We start from the raw sequence: 20,645 nt of genomic DNA, 5'->3' as shown, positions 1-20,645 counted from the left end.
AAACTTTTCAGTAGGTTTTAAGTCTCCAAATTTCCTCCTTGAGTGAATGTGGTCTATAAAATTCAGAGAAGAGGTGAGGAGAATACTTATTAGAGTTGTTTCTTTTAAAGGACAAATGCATGTCTCCCTATCTGGAGGTAGTTTTCTCATGGCAGAAGGACTATGGGTTGTCTAGTAGTTGTGGTTAGTTGTGTATAGAATTGACAATTAACAATAATCATTTCTATGCAGATGAAAAGATAATCAGATTAATTTTATTTTAAGCATTACATTCTTATTTAATAACAGTATAGTAATTAAGCCAGTTAACAGTTTAGTAAACTGCATTTCATTCTAAAACTACTTATTGAAAGGCTTGGCAAATGCTGGGAGATGACTGCAAGAGTTAGGTGTGATGTATCATAACAGGTATCTGCTAACCCTCAGGGGTTGGCCCTGTAGGCCCAGGACAGTCTCAAAGACTTGGAAATAGACCAGAGCATAGTTACATAGAGTATAGCATTGCATTTCTGCTGCTACTCCCCACTCCCCCAGCTGCCTTCAGTTTTTTTCTGAGAATCTTAGTCCCTTGATCCAAATCATACCCAGACTATTAGAATGGAGATTCTGACTTTAAATCTGCTTTGCAATTAAATACTAATAGTCTTGTCTGTTGGACCCTTAGAACATAATACACAGGATAGTAGTATCCTCTGCTCTTGGGTCATACATAGCGCTGGCTATTTGCAAGAGATCTTATTTTTTAACACCAGATTGTTGAGGTATAGTCTTGACAGCAATCTAAAGAAAAGGAGAGAATGGGAGAGGGGGCTGACTGTCTTTCTGCATATCTAGCCACTATATCTGCTCATTTATCCAACTTATTGGGTTTATTCTGCCTCTAAAAAAAGACCTGGTGATCCCAGAGAGAGAGAGAGTATAAACACTGATGAAAGAGACCAATCCTTTCTGCCAGTTCTAAATCAGCCTTGTCACTTTCTAGTTTTGCCTTCCAGAAAGGGTTAAAAAGTAAGGGATATTCATTCCTGCTGATCAGGCCACACTGTGACACCTACGAAATATACCACATAACTACAATATTTAATATATCTGAGTTATTGCACCTGGTTTCTTATCTCCTCCTAGGTGATTAAGTTTTCCACAAATGCAATTTGTTAATGTGGGGCCACATTTTCTCACTAGCTAATCTGTGAAATTTGGCAGGCAGTTGCTTGGCTGCAGGTGGAAGATGAAAGACCTTTCCTTTGCTTTGCCAAGAAGAAAAATGATGTTGTGCTGAATTCCTAGGGAAAAATTCTACCATGGACATTAGAACTTGATCCCAAGAAAAGGGAGAACTCTAAGGTCCAATCAAATCCTTCCTTTGGGGGAATATATTGCCCCCCCCCCTCCAATTGAATGTGGAATCAAAAGTTTTTAATAGGACCAGGTACTGAGCACATCCCACTGTTAAGGGAAACCCTCTGATATTTGAAGCTGGAACCATTTGCAATGATAAATGATGTCTTTTCCTCTTATGAGCTATAAGAGCTTAATTAGAGTTTAGTTAAGGCTAATGTTCAGAAACCTTTGGAAAGGGGAGTGATTCAAAACTAACTTCCACACAAATAGCAAGGGCGTGAAAAGCATCACTTTGACAAACATCTGTATGCTGGGACCCTCTCCAGTAGCATCTAAGTTAAAGTAAGAGCTTTAACAGCTTTTGTTTTTTGCACTAGAACTTCCTTAGCCAAAAAGCCTAGATCCATCTCAGCCTCCTGAACATTTAAATGGAAGGTCGTCTTTGAATCTCCAAGTCCAACTCGCCATATACATGTCTCAGGGAGTCACTGGTCATGCTGGCTATCAACTTCCGATGGCCAGAGACCCAAGGCCGACACAATTCTTCCCACTGCACAGTGGAGTTGGGCTGGATTTCACTGAAATGACAGAAAAGAGAGGAGAGGTTGGCTGATCCATTTTCTTACCTTGATGAAGGCACAATGAGAAGCCTGGCATTGGCCCTCTTTCTCCAAGCTGATGGTGATATCCAGAGAACTGAAGGACCTGATTGTCTGTCAAGTAAGGTCTGTCAATGAGGCACTGTACGGATGGTTATCAACAGTTTGAGTGGGCTATGATCCTTCCCCTTGGATGCATTCACTGGCCCCAGTTGATATTACAAGCTAGTCTGCCCAGGACTGAGCCAATAAAACTGTAGTTTGACTCCTCTAACTCCACAGTATCCATGTTGATGTGACATGTCTTGACTCATCTTTTGGTCTTCTTGTTCCTTTCTGGATTAAAGTTCTATTGGAAGCCTCAGATGACTTTGCCAAGGCCCTAACATTGTAATTCATTTTTGCCAAGCCCCATGGGATGGAACTTATTCCATAGCCCCACATCTAGACATGATCTTACTGCTGCCTTCTGACTTTGAGTGTCTTCCTGCTCTATGATCCATATTATATACCAAATTGGGTTTCCCTTTCCTATGAATCTTGCTGCTACTTATTTGTTGCCAATGCCTGGAACTATCTTGATAATGGATAATGCATGCTCTGAGCTCTTCCTAAGCCTACTCCAGAAAATAATGGACATCAATCAGGACATCAGAAATTTAGGTTTAGACTTCTTTGCAGTGCTTTCATACATCCTTCCATTGAAGCATGGGAGCAGAAAATGTAAATGTTCATACTTGTGGCCATTCTTTAGGATACTCTTCCATATCTGGAAGGTTAGATGTAGACCAGTTATCCAGTTAGTAAATGGGCTAATCTGAGCTTCAAATCCCTGCTCTCTGAATGAACAATGAGTTTTATGCTATATTCTGCAAAAGGTGCATTTATGACAGCCATCCCCACTGTTTCACAGGCTTTATTTCTCAAAAAAAGACAAGGCCCATTGGCTCAGTATTGAAAAATTCCTGCATGAGTCTTGGTTTTGGTTCTTAGTGCAAAGCATGTATGATATCCATGGTATACACTGAGCGGTCTGGCTTAGACCTTGGCACAGAACTTTTTTCTGTGAGAACAGAAGAAAGTCAAATTATGGTCACCACAACTGTCTTGAAATGATACACAAAGGGCTGGGAATGTGGCTTAGTGATAGACTGCTTGGCTAGCATGCATGAAGCCCTGGGTTCAATTCCTCAGTACCATATACACAGAAGAAGCCAGAAGTGGTGCTGTGGCTCAAGTGGTAGAGTGCTAGCCTTGAGCAAAAGAAGCTCAGGGACAGTGCCCAGGCCCTGAGATCAAGCCCCAGGACTGACAAAAATGGTACATTATCTATCTATCTATCTATCTATCTATCTATCTATCTATCTATCTATCATATTTTATATATATTCCTTGTATAGGGATATATATATATATATATATATATATGACTTTTTATGGAATTATGTAGTCACAGCATGTTAGAATCAAAAAATGTTTTAGAAATGATTTGTTTATCCATGAGACTCTTATTTCCAAATAGTCACCTGAAAGCCAAAAACAGAGCTGTGGCTTCCAGTACTCCCCTCCCCCATTCACACACACACACACACACACACACACACACACACACACACACACACACACAAATCTATAAATGAGTCCTAATGTTTGACTATTATTTAATCACTAATTTGGTTGACAAATACTGGGCACCTATCAGGGATTAATCAGCAGTGAGTAAGGTAGATCCCACCACTGTCCTATTCCTTACTGTTAAGTATACATTGCTAAGATTTGCATCTTCTCAGTACTGTTATTTCCTAGTGAGCTTGGAGGGGCAAGGGGAATTATTTGTCTTTTTCATTAATTTTCGCTATTGCCTAAATTATAGTGCACATGGTGCTCATTTGTAACTCTTAAAAATGCTTAATCTATTTTTTTAAAATCTGAAAGTGAAGGTTTTGCTGAGCACAGAGGCTGGAACATAGCTGTGTCAGCAGTGGTAACCATGTGTGGCTGTTGGACCAACCAACAAGATTTTCACTCTGTTAGCATCCAATTCAAAACTGCCCATTCATGAAAATTATATGGATTAAAAGAAAAAAATGACATAGTCCAACATCATATTTTATAGATGAGGAGACTGAAGTCTGATGGAGTCTAGAGAATCTCCAAGGTCACAGACCCTCCTGCCGCCTAACCGTAGAAGAGATTAGAACCAATTGTGTGCTATTTCTCTACTCTTGCTAGTAGAAGAGATTATGCTATTGTGGATTTCATGAAAGCTTGAAAATCAGGAAGCAAAGTGAAGGATGGAAAATGATTTGCCTCAGCAAAAGAACTGGCTGCTTCCACCAAAAGACCAGAGCACAGTCTGCACCATGTGCTTCTCCACAGTGCAGAACTTGCTCCAAATATGACACAGATACAGCTGATTCTCAAAGTCCCTACAAGGTCACCAAAGTGGATTATTTACTGAATTTGACTTCCAGTGAGTTTGGAGACCCAAAGCCTCTGTAAATACTCCAGCAAGCTTCCTAACTTAGAATTCAGAAAGATGGAGGTATTTGATTGTTATGTAATGAAGAATATCAAGTCAAGATATTTTTATGAACACTATTACAGGTGGGATTTATTTCAGAGTTAGAGTTGTCAGTTGCAGCTATAAGAGACAGACAAATGGGAATGGATACACCCATTCAAAGAGACCAGACATCACTGGTGCCTGGGGTCAATAATATGAAATGTTGTTTAGTGGTTTACAAGTGCCATGGGCTCTGGAGCTTAAAACCTGATTCTATTACTTTTTAGTTGTATAATTTCAGGTTATTGTTCTAAGCCTCAGATTTCCCATCTGTGAAATTGGAATTATGCTGTGTTACCCCCACAGAACTCCTAAGAGACTTAAATGAAATGATCCAAAGAGCCAAACAAAGGTCAAGGTGTGGCATGGAGGGATCTTTAGAAGATATCAACCGTCATTTTAGTTGTACTAGATCCTTTGTTTACTTCCATAACGATGAGGAAAGGCTCAGTTGCTCTGTCTACAACTCTCATCAGAGGAATTTGTATGGTGAAATATTACTGGATCATGGTGTCATGGTGATGAAGCAAGGGTCATCCTTGGGCTACATTGAACTTGCAGTCCGAAGGGCACATTACCACATGGATGTCTTAGTTATAGATGGGCAAATCTGATAATTTAGGACTGAGAGTAACAATTGTGAAAATAGTGACTAGGCTAGATTCTGTGTCATGCTTTCTTCCCCTGGTGGTGAGTGGACCTGGAGGATGGCTAGGATCTGCACCACACCATGTTATGCCAAGGTCGCAGGACCCCTCACAAGAAGACCACTGAGAGTCAGACTCTACAGCTGTTTTATTTAAACGGGCTGCAGCTCGGGCCTTATCCTACACTCCAACACAGCGAAGCCTAAGAGGAGAACCCCGAGCTAAGGATTTGCAGGTCTTATATAGGCACACAATCAACCAGGTGTTTTGATTATTACCACGTGTTGCTTTGCTAGACAGAAACAAGCAACACGTGGTGGTCACTGCCTCAAACTTTAACCTTTCAACCAGTGTGGTTGAGTTAAAATAAACGTTGTTTAGGAACATGAGAGACCAGGGCTTCCTAGGTCTTTCCAAGGGGGTTGTATTCAGGTAAATAGAAAGGTAAAGAATGAGACTCAAGCAGGAAAAGAGAATTAGCAAGGTAAGGGATAGCATTGCATTTCCTCCACTCATTCAGTAAAGAAGGCTTTCTAATTCCCCAGATTACAGGTAAGAAAAGGGCATTTTGAAGACACAAATAAGCTTCTTGAAGATTACAGGGCTGATATAAATGGCTGAGGCAGACAAGAATCCTACTGCCCCCACCAGCATCCAGGATGCAGGAGCATGCTAAAGCAACTGGGACAGTAGGGACAACTGGAGTCAAGAAAGAATAATGAAAAGTCTGGGCACTAGTGGCTTACACCTGTAATACTAGCTAGTGAGGAGGCTGAGATCTGAGGTTGAGATTCAAAGCCAGTCCTAGCAGGAAAGTCCATGAGATTCCTATCTCTAACAGCCAAAAGTAGAGCTGTGGCTCAAGTAGTAGAACAGTACCCTTGAGCAGGACCAGCAAAAATAAAAATAAAAAAGTTTCAGAAATCCAGATACTAAATAAGGAATCATCTCTCTCATTTCTGTAGCAATGAGACAGTCTTGGGAGTTCTCTGTAGGGGCATTCAGGCATTGACTTCAATACTAAAATCTAAAACATTCAAATCAATTTGGTATTTGTTAATGTTCTTCTTTTCAGACAGTACTGGGGTTTGAATTTAGGACTTATGCTTGCTCAGCTGGTGCTCTACCATTTGAGCCACACCTCCAGCTCTGCTTTAGTTGATTATTTTGGATGTGGAGGTTAGTGGAATTTTCTGCCCAGGTTGGTCTCCAACTAGAATCTTCTAGATCTCAGCCTCCTGAGTAGCTAGAATTATGTAAAAAATAAAAACCACACACACACATACAACATAACTTAAAATTTCAAGCCGTGTTAATTGATTTTATAATTAAAGATTGAAGAACATTTATCTCATGTGGTCTTTTTCACTTGTAAAAGGTGAACACTGTTAAATATTACATGGGGGAGAAGAGGGTCAGGGGTAGTTAGTATTGGTAACTGTCCTTACTGGCAGTTCAAGATGCATTATTATGATGGCAATGCTAATATCTATTATTACTATCACCTCCACCTTTGTGGTTCTCTCTGTAAAAGAACTCCAGATTGTATTCTGTTCTAAGACATTGATTTCAAAGCAGCTGTGCTCTTTTACTCAGATCCATTTCATTTTCTCTCCCCTGGTTTCCCATGTGATCCACCAGAAGCACATTGTGAAAGTTATCCTGCCTGAGGATCTGAGCTGTGTGAGCATAAGAAATGGCCTCAAACAGGAGCTAAATCTTGAGCTGTGTCTCAGCAATTGCTTATTCCTAAAACAAGCTGTATGATGCTGGAGGCCAGCAAAAATGCTCAGACATGAAGATGCCATTATTATATACTGGAAATTGCATATCAGGAAGAGAGAAAAAGCTTCTTGTCATTTTGGTAAGTGGAATAAATGTTGAAATAACCCTATTTACTGGGGACAGATGTTGTGATAAATGATTCTCAATAATGTGCTGAGTCATTGGGAGATACTGGCCATCTATCATTTTGAATGCACATTGGCAAATAGGATTATTATTACAATAAACTGTAATGACTTAGTGTTTGTTTTATGGGTATCTGCCTCTTAGTTTCTGTCTTACTTGAGAAATTTAAGGTTTAAACCCAAATCATAAAGTTTGGGGGAGGGGTTTCTCTTGGAATAACTCAATGAACCTGATTATTTTTAGAAGTAGAAAAATGAGCCTGAAAGAGGAATTCTTTGATATTCTGGAAGCATCAGGCTGTAGAAACTTAAAAGCTAAGAATCTGTAGAAACAGAGCCTTTGAGAATGTAAGATAGGCAAGGAGGCAGTGGGGGATGAGAGGGAGAAAATCCACTCCAGAGTCCAATTGATTCCAACCTGAATGAAGACTAAGATACAGCATTGCCACAGGCGTGGTTCCAATTTCTTGTCCCCCAGCAACTACCTTCCAGGCCCTCTGCCTTAGGCTTGAGACCTCCTATCTTCTTGATACAAGCTACTAAGACTGAATGTATGGGTGGATGGATTGGTTGGTTTTATAGAAAGGCACTTTCTAGGGGGTCTAAGTTGTTACATGGAGCTGGCACTGCTAGTTCAGATCTCAGCAACATTAGGCACAGTAGAGTGTTTCTAATTATCTGGCCATATGGAAGTGGGCTCTGGCTGGCGCAGGTCTCAGTTATAAAGGTCTGTGCCAAAGTCAAGAGGAAACAGAAAGCAGTGTTTGCTCCAAAGAGCTAAGCCAAGTCTAGATAAAACGTGTTTTCTATGCCATGCTTTCCCCTACCCCCTCTCCATTTCTGACCATCTCTGAGAAATAAATCTTTCTTTGCCTTGGGGAGATTCCATAGTAGATCTGAGTTCCCAAGAGAGACTAAGAAGTATTACTGTTTGAACATTTGTTGTCTTTCCAAAATTCATGTGGAAGCCCTAACTTCCCATGTGGTGATATTTAGAGAGGAAATTTGGGGGAAAGATGAGATAGTGGGGACGAGGTCATCATGATGGGATCCATGCCTTTAGAAGAAGAGTAACAGAGATCCTGCCCACTCTCCAACTCTGCCACGTGAGGACATGGTGAGGAGAGGACTGTGTTCAAGCCAGGGAGAGAGCTCTCAGCAGGAACCCAATTGGAGGGTTCCTTGATCTTGGCCTTCCTAGGCTCCAGATACGTGATCTATAAAGGTCTATCATTTCAGCCACCCCGCCAGTGGTATTTCTATTGTAGAAGCCTGAACTGTCAAAATCGGGGCCCTTGCTTGTCTGTGACCCATCTTCCCAAAACCTATGTATTAGTAGTAGTAAGTGCTAATAGTACCTGGAGCCAGGGTGTGGGTGGGATATCTTCCTCATGTCCATGTGGGGGAATGGCCTGGTCCATCCCTTCCCTGATTTATCCCACTTTGCTCACTTCAATGTCAGATCTTAACAATAAGCAAAACATCTTGACACTTGATGTACTTTGAGTCCTGTGTTTCCCATATGATGAACCATCATAGTATGTAAGGCTTCATCTGTTCTAACACATAATGCACCTTTTCATTCTGAATCAGTCCATTTTTCAGCACTCTGATGAACTGTCTGACACAGATTACTTATGAAGTAAAAAGAAGTTCCCCCACCCCTGCTTATAGATTTAGAGGTTACAGTAAAAAATTGGGCATCCCTGTGGAGTTGGGCCTTTAGTAGGGGTGGCACATTATGGTGGGAGCATCTGTTGGAGCAAGCACTCACCTCTTAAGCCAGAAAGGGTGGGAAGGGAAGGGAGGGGGGGGAGGGAGAAAGAGAGAGGGAAAGAGAGGGAGAGAGAAAATCCCATAATCCTCTTCAAGGACATATACCCAAGGACCTGAAGACCTACTGGGCTCCAGCTCTTTAAATTCCACAGCATCTCCAATGCCACCACCCTGTAGACCATGCTCTTACATATGGACTTTTTGGGTATCACTTACTAAATTATAGCAGATGAGTTGGCCTTGACAAGGTGGGATAATCAAGGTATAAAGGTAGTGGGAGGTTTTGGTACCCTCAGAAAAAGTTTGCCAGGCTACTGTTTGAGAAGGAGAAATTAGACACAGTGGGGGGGGGGGCTGTTGGGAAGAGGAGACATGTTTCACTTTGCCTGAGTGATTCTTGCATCTGATTTGAGTGGGAAGGTGTGAGAATGGGTGAGTGAGGCTGTCATTTCTGACGAAAGCAAGGCTATTACTGCTGACCTCTCCCTCTAGCTAGGCTTGATTTCTAATTTATTTCTTTTTTTCCCCCTGAAAATTTCTTATTAGAGCAGGGAGGTGGCTATGTCTTGTGTTTGAATTTTTTTAAAAAAGCATTCAAATTATTTTCTCTGCTGTGTATTGCATATGCAATAAGGCATTTTCTTAAAAGACGGAGTGCAGAAGCTGTGGGTGCTAGAGTTGGAAAGAAATACTGAGAGCCCTTTGGGAGCAATAAAGATGTCCCAGAAGGTGAATGAAACCTGTCACGGTCCTAGAGTTTACAGCCTATGGTAACTTCCATAGAGGACACTGGGAAAATTCCTTACATTATAGGTCATAAGACAGTTTGCAAAGTCCTCCACTTCCTTTATCCCTTAGAAGGTCATCCCAAAGAAATGTGCTCGATTGATTGATGCTGACAGGGACTTATTTGCAGCAGAAATGAAAGTAATAAAGCTCAAAGATTGGGCTCCATTCTGAGTGTCACACTTTAAGAGGAACACTGACAAATTGGAGTGTGTGGAAAAGGGAGGGAGCTGAAACCACATTAGAGATGAGAGAGATGGAGGCAAGGCAGGAATTTGGTCCCAAGCAGAGAAGACTCAAGAAAGATGAGACAGCTGTTTGCAAACATATGCAAGTCATCAGGTGGAAAAGAGATGGCTTTATTATGTGAAAGCCAGATGAGGGATTAGGATCACTAGTCGGATAGAAAGGCAGAAAAGATATACTTTCAGGGGCTGGGAAGGTAGATCAGTGGTAGAGCACTTGCCTTGCATGCATGAGGCCCTGGGTTCGATTCCTCAGCACCACATAAAGAAAAAAGCCAGAAGTGGCACTGTGGCTCAAGTGGTAGAGCGTTAGCCTTGAGCTGAAGAGTTGAGGGACAGCACCCAGGCCCAGAGTTCAGGCCCCACAACCAGACCCCCCCCCCCAAAAAAAAGAAAAGACGTATTTTCATACAATTAGAGCTACCTGAACATAGAATGGGCTGACTTGTTGGGTGATGTTTTGTCAACAGATGCAAATGGTAGGGTAGAATCTTATGGTTCCATGTATAGAAGAAATTGAGTTGCTGTCATCGTCATGATCATGATCATCATCATTTTGTGCTTACTCTCGAACTTTTTGCTTTTTTGCTTAAGGCTGGTACTCTACCACTTGAACCACATCTCTGCTTGGGCTTTTTGCTGGCTAATTAGAGATAAGTGCCTCACCGACTTTTCTACCTGGACTGGCTTTGAACCACTATCCTCAGATCTCAGCCTCTTGAATAGCTAGGATTACAAGTATGAGCCATCAGTAGTTGGCTTCTATTCATATTATTACAGAGTTTGAGGTAGTCTTTGGTCCTTAGGATGGAGCCAAGTCTCTTTTTAGTTCAAAAGGAGGGAGCTGAAAGTCTCTTTATATATAGTTCAAAGGAAAGAAAAGCAACTGAGAGTAACTGTTCTAGATAGTGAATGGGTTGTAAAATCTGAGAAGTGGAGTTGGAAAGAAAGAACTTAAAAAAAGTGGCCATCTTTTAGTGTTACACCTGACACATTGTGGGTACTTAATGAATATTAGTAGATTGATATATAAGGGAAGTAGAATGGTATTAACCAGAACAAAAGTTCTGGGATTAGTCACCTTGAATCTGAATTTTGACTCTGTTCACATAAGCTGCACAACGTAGGGGTAAAATAAACTCTAATGCTTCAAATTCCGCAGCTGATAATTGAATCTTATCTCTTTGAGGGCGGTGTGAAGATTCAGTGATGGAAGTGCTGGTCATCCAACCCTTTATTCTATGCCCCACAGGAGTTGTCCATAAAGAGGTAGCAGGCTCTCATTTTCATTGGGGATTAGATGCATGAGTGGAAAAAACTGATAGAGAAGGAGCGCTTCCATGCCCCACAATGCCTTCCCGGCTCCCTCTCAGTACTTACCGGAACATCTTCCTCTTAGGTCTAATCACTCCAGGACCTTCCAAGTGCATCCAGACATTTTGCAAACTTTCATCTAAAGGGTTGGTGAACTCAACAGTCACAACCATGTCAGAACCAACCATGGCAGCACCGCGGACCTAAGAAACAAGTCAAGGAAGAGCACAGTTCATCAGTTAGAAAGAAAACTTTTCTGCTATCTCCTTTCTTTCTCCCTGTCTCCTTAGCCATTTTCCTTAGTTTTACAGTATGGTTATTTATTTACTTTGGTAATGTAGCCAAGGTGAAGAGAAGAACATATTGTTTTGACTGGGAGATACCTATGGAGGAAAGGATGGGCAATTGCTAATTAGAATTACATTTCTCCCTTTATTATAAAAACTACCTTCATTAGAGCTCAGGTTAATAGCCATAGCCATGGGCTGATCTATCAGTGGGATGTAGGAGTGAGTGCATTCCATGTCGTCACAGACTGCCTCAGTCATGGTGGCCAAATGAACGCTGATGCTGGAGAGGACTCACATTTTCTGCCAGGATGTGGGGGATTACCGTGTTCAAGAGATGAGAAATGCTTTGGAGGGCTTGTGCCTTCTTCCTTCCCAGGAGGAAAGATGTCTAAAGGAGACAGAGAGTCTCCTTCTTCAAGAAGTTGAACTTGAACTGGAGGACTCTCCAGTTCAGGGAAACTCAGGGGAAAGAGGTTTCATCTGAGAAAGATATAAGGCTATTTGTGGATAAGCTTATTCATAACAACTCTGAAAACGATCTCATGTGACAAGTATCACATGAGATGACAAGAGTTTGACCAGCTTTGATGTTTACTAATGATGTTTACAACTTTCTGAGACTCAGTTTTCTTGTCTCTAAAACAAGATGGCTGTTTCTATGAGGTGATATAGGCAAAATGTTATTATCATTATCACGTTATTATCATTATTATTATCCATTATGCTGTGTTTGCTATGTGCCTCACACTTTTTATGTTATTGTAAAGATGCTGTACAGAGGGGGTGCAGTTACATGAGTAAGATAATGAGGACATTTCTTGTTGAACATTGTTACTCCCTCCTTTGTTTTACTCCTACTATCTCTTCCATCTCCCCCCACCTCCCCCATTTTTCCTCCCCCTCCCGAAGATGTAAAGTTCATTGCCAACATAGTGTCTTGTGTGAGTATCATTGTTGCAATGGGTCATCCTGTGTCTCTTTTTCCAGCATTTTGTTATTCCCCCTTCCCCTCTCCAAACTAGATAAATGTATATACAAGATGCAGGGTACCAAAATCAAATACAGTGACTACAGGGGATATACCATATGGGGAAGAACATACAAAAGAAACAAAAAAATCACACAATACATTAAACACAGCAGCATTTTTCTCACACTTTTATGTATGTGCTTTCCTAGTGCTGGAAAATAGCCAAATGGTTCTAGAATTTCTTTATCTGTTTAGGCAAGTAGGTGGATCTATATAAGATCATGTCACTTGAAAACAAGATGATGCTAATACTGGAGATAGTGATGATGTGGTGATGATGATAATGGTGATGATGATGATGATGATGATGATGATAGTGATAATGGTGGCGGTGGTGATGATGATAAGTCTCTTTATTGGAATGGGATGGAATGAAATACTACACATAAAGCAACTTACTGGGTTCATGGAAAGGACTGAATACATTGGGTTCCTTTAGAGTAACAACGGCCTGGGTAGTTTACTTACCTTAGATTTTAGTCTACTTCTAACTCTCAATTCTTAGCCAGTCCCTCATAAATACTCGTTAAGCTAGATAAATTGTTTAAAAATGGAATTTTCTGGTTACTTGAATTTTCTCTGCAACAGCCAGCCATCATTACACATCATTTCTCTAGCTCTCTAGGAGAGCACACACAGGAATGAACCATTTTTTAAAAAGAATAGAGTGAAGGAGCAAAGCACTTCTAGGGCTTTAGTCTGCAAGTCATGGTTTGTAAGGAAATTCAAGTTTATGTGATTCTTCACAGAGCCTAGCAGAATAGTGAACTTTTTTTTGTCAGTGCCCTGTATTTATCACAGTCATGCTCTTATTTCCTGAGGGGGCAGTGTGCAGAGAGATGGGTTCAGGGGATTAGAGGTGACAGGAAGGTCACTGAGATGACCACAGCAGGCACCCTCAAAGAAGGAGGATCGTATGCCTGGGGGCAGGGTGAGAAAGTCAGTACTTCAACCAGTGGAGACTTTAAAACAACCCACCCCTAATTATTTTCCTAGGTGGTAGAAACTTGAATGCATTTGTTTCCAGCACTCTTATTGATTGCTAAGAACCAGCTCCAGCTAAGGACCATCATTCATACACATTTTCACATGAGCCTCATAATAGTATCAAGGCTGAGCTTGTATTAACTCTAAGGAACTCAGGAACTCAATGATAATAGAAGAGTAGTTGTCTCTTAAGAAGGACAAGGACTACTGTTGCTGGCATTACATTTTATGAAAGAGAAAACCAGTTCAGAGAAATAAAGTAAGTTTTGTACATAAGAATGTGAAGCTATGAACAGTTTAGCACGCAAGTGCACAACTGTAATGAAAAAAGCCTGGACTAATTGCTCAGGGCAACATGGCCAGAGAAGCAGGAAAAGACAACATATTCAGCAATAGCAAAGCATTCCAAACTATTCTATTCCCAGACTTAACAAGCCAGCCAAATTTTATCTCGGTGATTATCTGGAAGCAGAGGTGTATCAGCACTGCCTAGACTTCCCCAACACTGGAGTTAGGGGAAAGATGGAGAGATGGGGAGATTAAAGAGGAACCCCTGACTAGTCAGTTAGTTGTGCTGTTTCTTTGGCAACTAACTAACTCAGTGTCTCTTTCCTGACATTTGTTTCCTGCACACAGAATTTAACCTTCCTCTCCCTAACCACTGAGATGATATTGAAGCTTCCAAGCTCCAACTACCTTGGGAGAAAAATTTAGCCAATGTCCCTGCTTGAGAAACTTAAATGGAAGTGTTACTTCTCACTTGCTGAGGAACATGAAGCCTCCACACAGTGTTTCCATACCATGTGTTGACTCAGATGAGGCTAAAGCACAGACACATGCTGTAATGACCATGAAACTCTGAGATCAGTGACTATTTTTATGGAGAAAAGACCTGTCTGCCTTGGGTTTTTCCAGAATTCTGCATGGCTCCCTTTGCTTTGGTCCTGTAAAACAATTCCTCATCAGCACAATCATATTTCTGACCTTTCCTGTTCTCATAATACTTTAAATAAAGGGAGAATTTAGGCAACACAGGGTTATTACATAGCCAGACAAACAGTATTATGTCTGAAGACACAACACATAATTTGAAGGCTTTGATATTTTCTCTTTAAAAATCTGTAATACGATATCTTTCCCAATTAAATTCCATTCACCTATATATATATATTTATTTATTTTTTGGGGGGGGTCCGGTCGTAGGGCCTGAACTCTGGGCCTGGGCGCTATCCCTCAGCTCTTCAGCTCAAGGCTAGCACTCTACCACTTGAGCCACAGCGCCATTCTGGCTTTTTTTTTTCTTTTTGCTTATGTGGTGTTGAGAACGGAACCCAGGGCCTCATGCATGCAAAGCAAGCACTCTACCACTGAGCCACCTTCCCAGCCCTCCATTCACCAATATTGACACACCAAGTTCTTGTCTTTCATACATTTCATGATAGTGAGAAGCTACTTCGATTTTCTGGTAAACAGTCACTAACACACACACACACACACACACACACACACACACACACACACACACATTTTTTTTTTTTTTTGGGTCCGGTTGTGGGGCCTGAACTCTGGGCCTGGGCGCTGTCCCTCAGCTCTTCAGCTCAAGGCTAGCGCTCTACCACTTGAGCCACAGCGCCACTTCCGGCTTTTTTCTTTTTGCGTATGTGGTGCTGGGGAATCGAACCCAGGGCCTCAGGCATGCAAGGCAAGCGCTCTACCACTGAGCTACCTTCCCAGCCCCCCCCCCACACACACATTTTTTGGGAAGGAAATACTGTCTTCTACTGAACATACACTTTACAAAATGCATACCTATTCAAAACTCAAACTAACAGGAAGGAAAAAAATTTGAGACAGTGAAAATGAATGAAGTTGGCAATTTGATTCACACAATTTATTGAATTCACCTAGCAGCCCTTATTTCGACTGCTTTCAATCATGTCTTCAGTGTATTACTGGAAATTGAATTTCTTCCCTCCTACTTGTGCAATGGTCACTGCAGGTATGAACCAATTGCTTATTTGTAAACTCTCATCCCTTGGCTCCAGAACCTGTACTGTTCTTAGTCTTGCAAACCTATGGGCTGGATACTATGGGTATTCATTTTGCAGATGAGGACACTGAGGTACGAAGAAGTTATGTAACTTGCTTGAGTTCATACAATGAGCATATGAGATATAAACACCACCCTACCTTATCTGGACTTTGCTCACTACTACTACTACTACTACTACTACTACTACTACTACTACTACTACTACTTGCACAGTGAGAAAACAGAGAAACCACACTTAGAAAGTTTGAATTGGGAGTCTTTATTAAAAAGCTGGCTACTGCATGGTGAACTCCTATCTCAAAGACCAGCAGCGAGCAAATAAACTTAACCCTGTTAGCAAACTGAGTCATGAAGGCCAGAGAGGAAAGAAAGAACAAAAACAATACCAACAAACTAAGTCAGCTCCAATGAAGAGCTGAAGTGTGATGCCATGGTGACTGAAGAAGAGCCAGGAGACGGGACATAGGACATGAACATGGGGACACATGGCATGCGTAATGGCACCTGAGCTGGTTGGGGCCTAAATAGGGTCAGGTCAGGGGCAGGGTCACAGGATACTCTAGTCCCAGGCACTGGACTGATAGGTTTAGTAACCTATCAGCCAAGTCCCTGCCCCTGTCTTCAGGGATTCAGGCACGCCCATCACCTGGGAGATGGTGGCTTCACCTTCTTCTCCCACCATGAAGACAAGATGCCAGACCCTACCACCATGTGGCCAAGATGGTGCATGCTGGACCTGATTTCCCTACTTCATAATAGTAATAAAAGAAGTAATCTATATTTATTTAGTGTTTAACTTAGTGATGCAGGCACTCTGCTTATCATTTTCCTTACATTATTTTCTTGCATTCATATGGCCTTACAGACTTGGAGGTAGACATTATTATTCCCCATTATATTGACATGAACCAAAATTTAGATTAAAAGTAAAATGCTTGTAGGGGCAATAAACTGGCAGAACCAACCCGGTTATAAATCTAGCTCTTTTTTTTAAAACACTCCCTACACTGACAGATGAGTGATAAAAAATAGTAACTTTCTTTTGCAAGAATAGCTTCTTCATTTTTCTGAAATCTACTGTAGAATCATTGGCAGTGTTAGCTTTTTATGTCATCACTAAACCATTCATTGAGAACAAGGATTACAAGCCGACCCTGAACTAAATTTGAAAACATGTCTACCACTCATTTCTTTCCTTTTGACTTTCTGGAGGAAAGAATTAGGTCCCTATGCGAGTACAATGGGACAAGGTGGACTTAGAGCCTTGATGTATACCACTTGATGGTAATAGAAATTTCTATTTAGAGCTAGTATGGAGATAACATTTTTGAAAGGCTATCTCGTAGCCCAAACATAATGGAATTATATGACAGGTAGATGGGATTGGTCATCCTAGATGTTTCTCTTTGTGTGCATGTTTTGTTTTGTTTTTTAGTTAAAAAAATGACAAACAGTAAATGCATAGAGCAAATTAGGCTTTAGGTATCTTCCATGTTTGATTTTCCTTCTGAAATGCACAAAGATGCACAGCTGTGTTGATGGCTGTGCTGATGGGAGAGATGGAAGTGTTTGCTTAGTGTCAGGATCTCCTCAAAGAAGAGGAGCTACGACGCGCCCTCCTGGCTGGCTGAGGGCACTCACCATATGATTCTGGGTGATCGGTCTCCATAACCAACTGGCTCTGGATGGGAGCAGGTAACACCTGGATTATGGGAAGCTGGAAGTGCCTCCCTTGGGATCCTCTGGGGAAGTAAGCTCTATCTTCTCAAGACGCCCTCCTGGCACAACCTCTCAGATGTCTTTTACTTTCCTCATGGATGACCTGGGACTGTGTGAGGGACATACCTGTGCCATCTGGTAAGCATGTGCGTGTTGAGTGTTGATTCACACACAGCAATATTATTTCATGTGAGGTTGAAGGGAAAGCAAGTTGGACTCTGGATCTGAAGCCCCGGAGCTGACACCTTGGCCTTGAGAAAATCACTTGAGCTCTCTGGGCCTTAAATTTTTATGCAGTTATTGGAATGATTCAGTGTAATCTTCAGATGATGGATCCTCTGAAATACACTAGCATTTACTGCATCTGAAGCTGAAAGGGAGACAACATTGCCTGGATGCCCAGGAGATCCTCTTCACTCAGTTTCTTTGTGGGGATGATGTGGCTTCAGTTTCTTGGGTACAGAGAAGAGGGTCAGGGAAAAGTAGAGATGCTTAACTTTCTCCTGTTTTTCCTGTTCTTGGCCTCCCTTTGAAGGGCAAGCCAGGACTGAATCCTGGTGTCTAGGACAGGGTCACTAAACACACAGAGAAGCTGGAGAAAGAACAGGCTTGGCTGGAGACATGGAGAGTACTATGGTTTGGATCTTAAATGTTTTTGTGTTAGTCAAAGCCTGAGACACTTCCGGTGGGAGGGGGGAGTGGGGGAAAGTGGGGCCTAGTGGGCAGAATTTAGGTCATTGGGACATTGGGAGTGTGCCATTAAAGGGGATATTGAGACTTTGGCTCGTCTCTCTCTCTCTCTCTTCTCTCTTTCTCCCTCTCCCTCCCTTCTCTTCTCTCTCCTCTCCCTCCTCTCTCTCTCAACCCCTCCCCTCCATAAACCAGTTGTTCATTAACAAAGTGTTAAAAAAGCTTTTTCCTGACTTAAAGCAGCTGAAGAAAACCAACACATGGAAAAGCAGAGAAAAATTTCATGTCTGCTTTTAATAAAATATATTTTTCTCATCAAAATATTTTGATAGCACAGAGAAAGAGCTGTATGCTCATGAAAGTTTAATGAATGCTTCTCCCTGCCATTTCCCATATGAAGCTCATACTGTGACTCAAGCATGGTGGATGCTGAGAGTAGTTAATTGTGAACAAACTCCATCTTCACTGCCACCCAAGATGGAGTCCATCAAGACACAAGAAGATGTGGCCACTAGGCTACATATTTTGTTGATGGTGATTTGAATGCAGACAAGTAGACCCAAGATGATTCCAGATTAGTTGAGACTTTCTCTCTCTGTGTGTGTGTGTGTGTGTGTGTGTGTGTGTGTGTGTGTGATGGTGAGCTGATACTGGGGCTTGAACTCAGGGCCTGGGTATTATTATCCCTTAACTCTTTTGCTCAAGGATGGTACTCTACCACATGAACTAAAGCTCCCCTTCTGGCTTTTTGGAGATAAGAGTGTCATGGATTTTTTTCTGTTCAGGCTGACAGAACTGTGATCCTCAGATCTCAGGCACCTGAGTAGCTAGGATTACAGGTGTGAGTGAGCCACTGGTGCCCTACTGAAGCTTGCTTTTGAAAGGGAATTGGATAAGAACAGCTAGATTCTATTTTCTGGGCAATTCTAGTGGCAAGGCTGATTTGGAGAGTCATAGAAGCAATGGGCAGAGACTTTGAAGAGAGATGGGAGAATGAGAGACAGAGGAGAGAAGAGAGGAGATAGAGGAAACTAGATGACAGAGGAGAAGAGAAGAGGAGAGAGAAAGAGAAGAGAGGAGAGACATAGCATGCCAAGGTTCCCATGATTATAACTCATTTTTAAGTCATGTTTTGAAATTTTCCTGGAGCCTAAGTGTTCACATATTCAACCACAAAGCTCTCACCCACAAATTTCAGGCTTATCTCAAAATGGTCCTAAACTGCCTTTCTCAGGTTAACCTGTATTCCAGAGGTCAGCTTCTTGCTGTTCCTAATATCCCCCCTTGCCCTTGTTCTTGCATTTTCTTCCTCCTCCTCCTCCACCTCCTCCTCCTCCTCCTCTTCCTCCTCCTCCTCCTTCTCCTCTTCCTCTTTGTCTATTTCATCCTCTTCTTCCTCCATCTCTCCCCCCTTCATCTTTTCTTTGTACCTGGAATAATCTTCTGACTGTATCTCCTGGATAAATAATATCCATTCAAGGGAGATTATCTATCCTTATGCATCCTTAGTTCTAGATTGTCTCTGCTCCATTCCAACTCTTGAGACCACTCCTCCTTTAAAGCACATAAACCATTTAAAAAATTTTTTTTTGTCAGTCGTGGGACTTGAACTCTGGGCCTGGGCACTGTCCCTCAGCTCTTCAGCTCAAGTATAGCACTCTACCACTTGAGCCACAGTGCCACTTCTGGCTTTTCTCTGCTTATGTGGTGCTGAGGAATCGAACCTAGGGCCTCTTGCATGCGAGGCAAGCACTCTACCACTGAACCACCTTCCCAGCCCATATAAACCATTCTTTAGGTGGTTACTACCCCTACTTCCTATGAGGATCCCATGATTGGAGCCACACAGTCTAATGGTTACCTGCACAATGAGAAGAACCTGAGTTAGAGGTTTTTCTCTTTCCTGCTCAGGTGTGATTATGGGTCAGTCAATTATGAACAAGCACAATTGCAGTAACAAGCACCAATGTGTACCTGTTGTTTATTGTCATGCAAACATTGGGCATTCATTGAAGTGAACCTTGCAAACATTTACTGTCCAAATGAGAAGACAGGATCTTAGAGGTCCTACGATTTGCCCATAGGTAAGCAGATACTATGTGTAGAAAGAAGCTCTGAAGTCAGCAGTTCAATTCCAGGGCCCATGTATTGAAAACTATGCTACAAAGTTTGGTTCTCTCTGGTTCTCTGTAAAATGAAGACTTCATCCCAACCTTTTAGGATGGTAATGAGTTCTAAATATGACCATGAAGACCTGATCACCCAATATAACTGTGCTTTGCAAACCATAGCTGCATCTTCTTGAATTTTGGGACACATCCTGCAGAATTCTAGGCCTCTGAGCTGCCATGGGTTTTGTGCTTTTAGTATATCTAGTTCATTCTCCAACTCTTGTTTTGTGCCATTTCTCTGACTCATTTCCCTGATGTCTCCTATGTAACATGTGGTATTTTCTTACTGTTCTCTCCTCCTCTCCAACGTCTCTTCCCTTTCTCCCTTCCTCTGTTTTCCTCAGGTCCCCCCATGAGTGCTTTCTAGATGAGTGCTGAAGTCTACACACCTTAGCTCTGTATCTTTTTTCTCCAGTAGGTTAAGTAGTGTTCAGTTCTTTGTCTTTTACAAGCCAGAGTATGGAGTGTGGTAACCTGTCACAGCTGAGTGACACTGGAGTAGCATTTTCCTTAGGATCATC

General features: G+C 41.8%; 1 protein-coding gene across 2 annotated transcripts in view; it reads right to left on the bottom strand.

Annotated features, from left to right (window-relative positions):
• Positions 1-232: 232 nt before the first annotated feature.
• The window catches only part of F13a1 (coagulation factor XIII A chain), a 186,728-nt gene continuing 166,315 nt past the window's right edge, over positions 233-20,645 (bottom strand). For both annotated transcript variants that reach the window (XM_042687153.1, XM_042687154.1), the window contains 2 exons: positions 11,251-11,387; positions 233-1,919 (listed from right to left, as the gene is read on the bottom strand). In XM_042687153.1, the coding sequence (XP_042543087.1) occupies positions 1,766-1,919; positions 11,251-11,387 (291 nt within the window). In that variant the 3' untranslated portion in view covers positions 233-1,765. The remainder of the gene's footprint in view (positions 1,920-11,250; positions 11,388-20,645) is intronic.

This window comes from Dipodomys spectabilis, unplaced genomic scaffold (assembly GCF_019054845.1).
Source record: "Dipodomys spectabilis isolate Male_0828 unplaced genomic scaffold, ASM1905484v1 ptg000104l, whole genome shotgun sequence".
NCBI classification, from domain to species: domain Eukaryota; kingdom Metazoa; phylum Chordata; class Mammalia; order Rodentia; family Heteromyidae; genus Dipodomys; species Dipodomys spectabilis.
The sequence above is the reverse complement of the archived record's forward strand: the minus strand, read 5'-3'. Positions and strand labels throughout refer to the sequence as shown.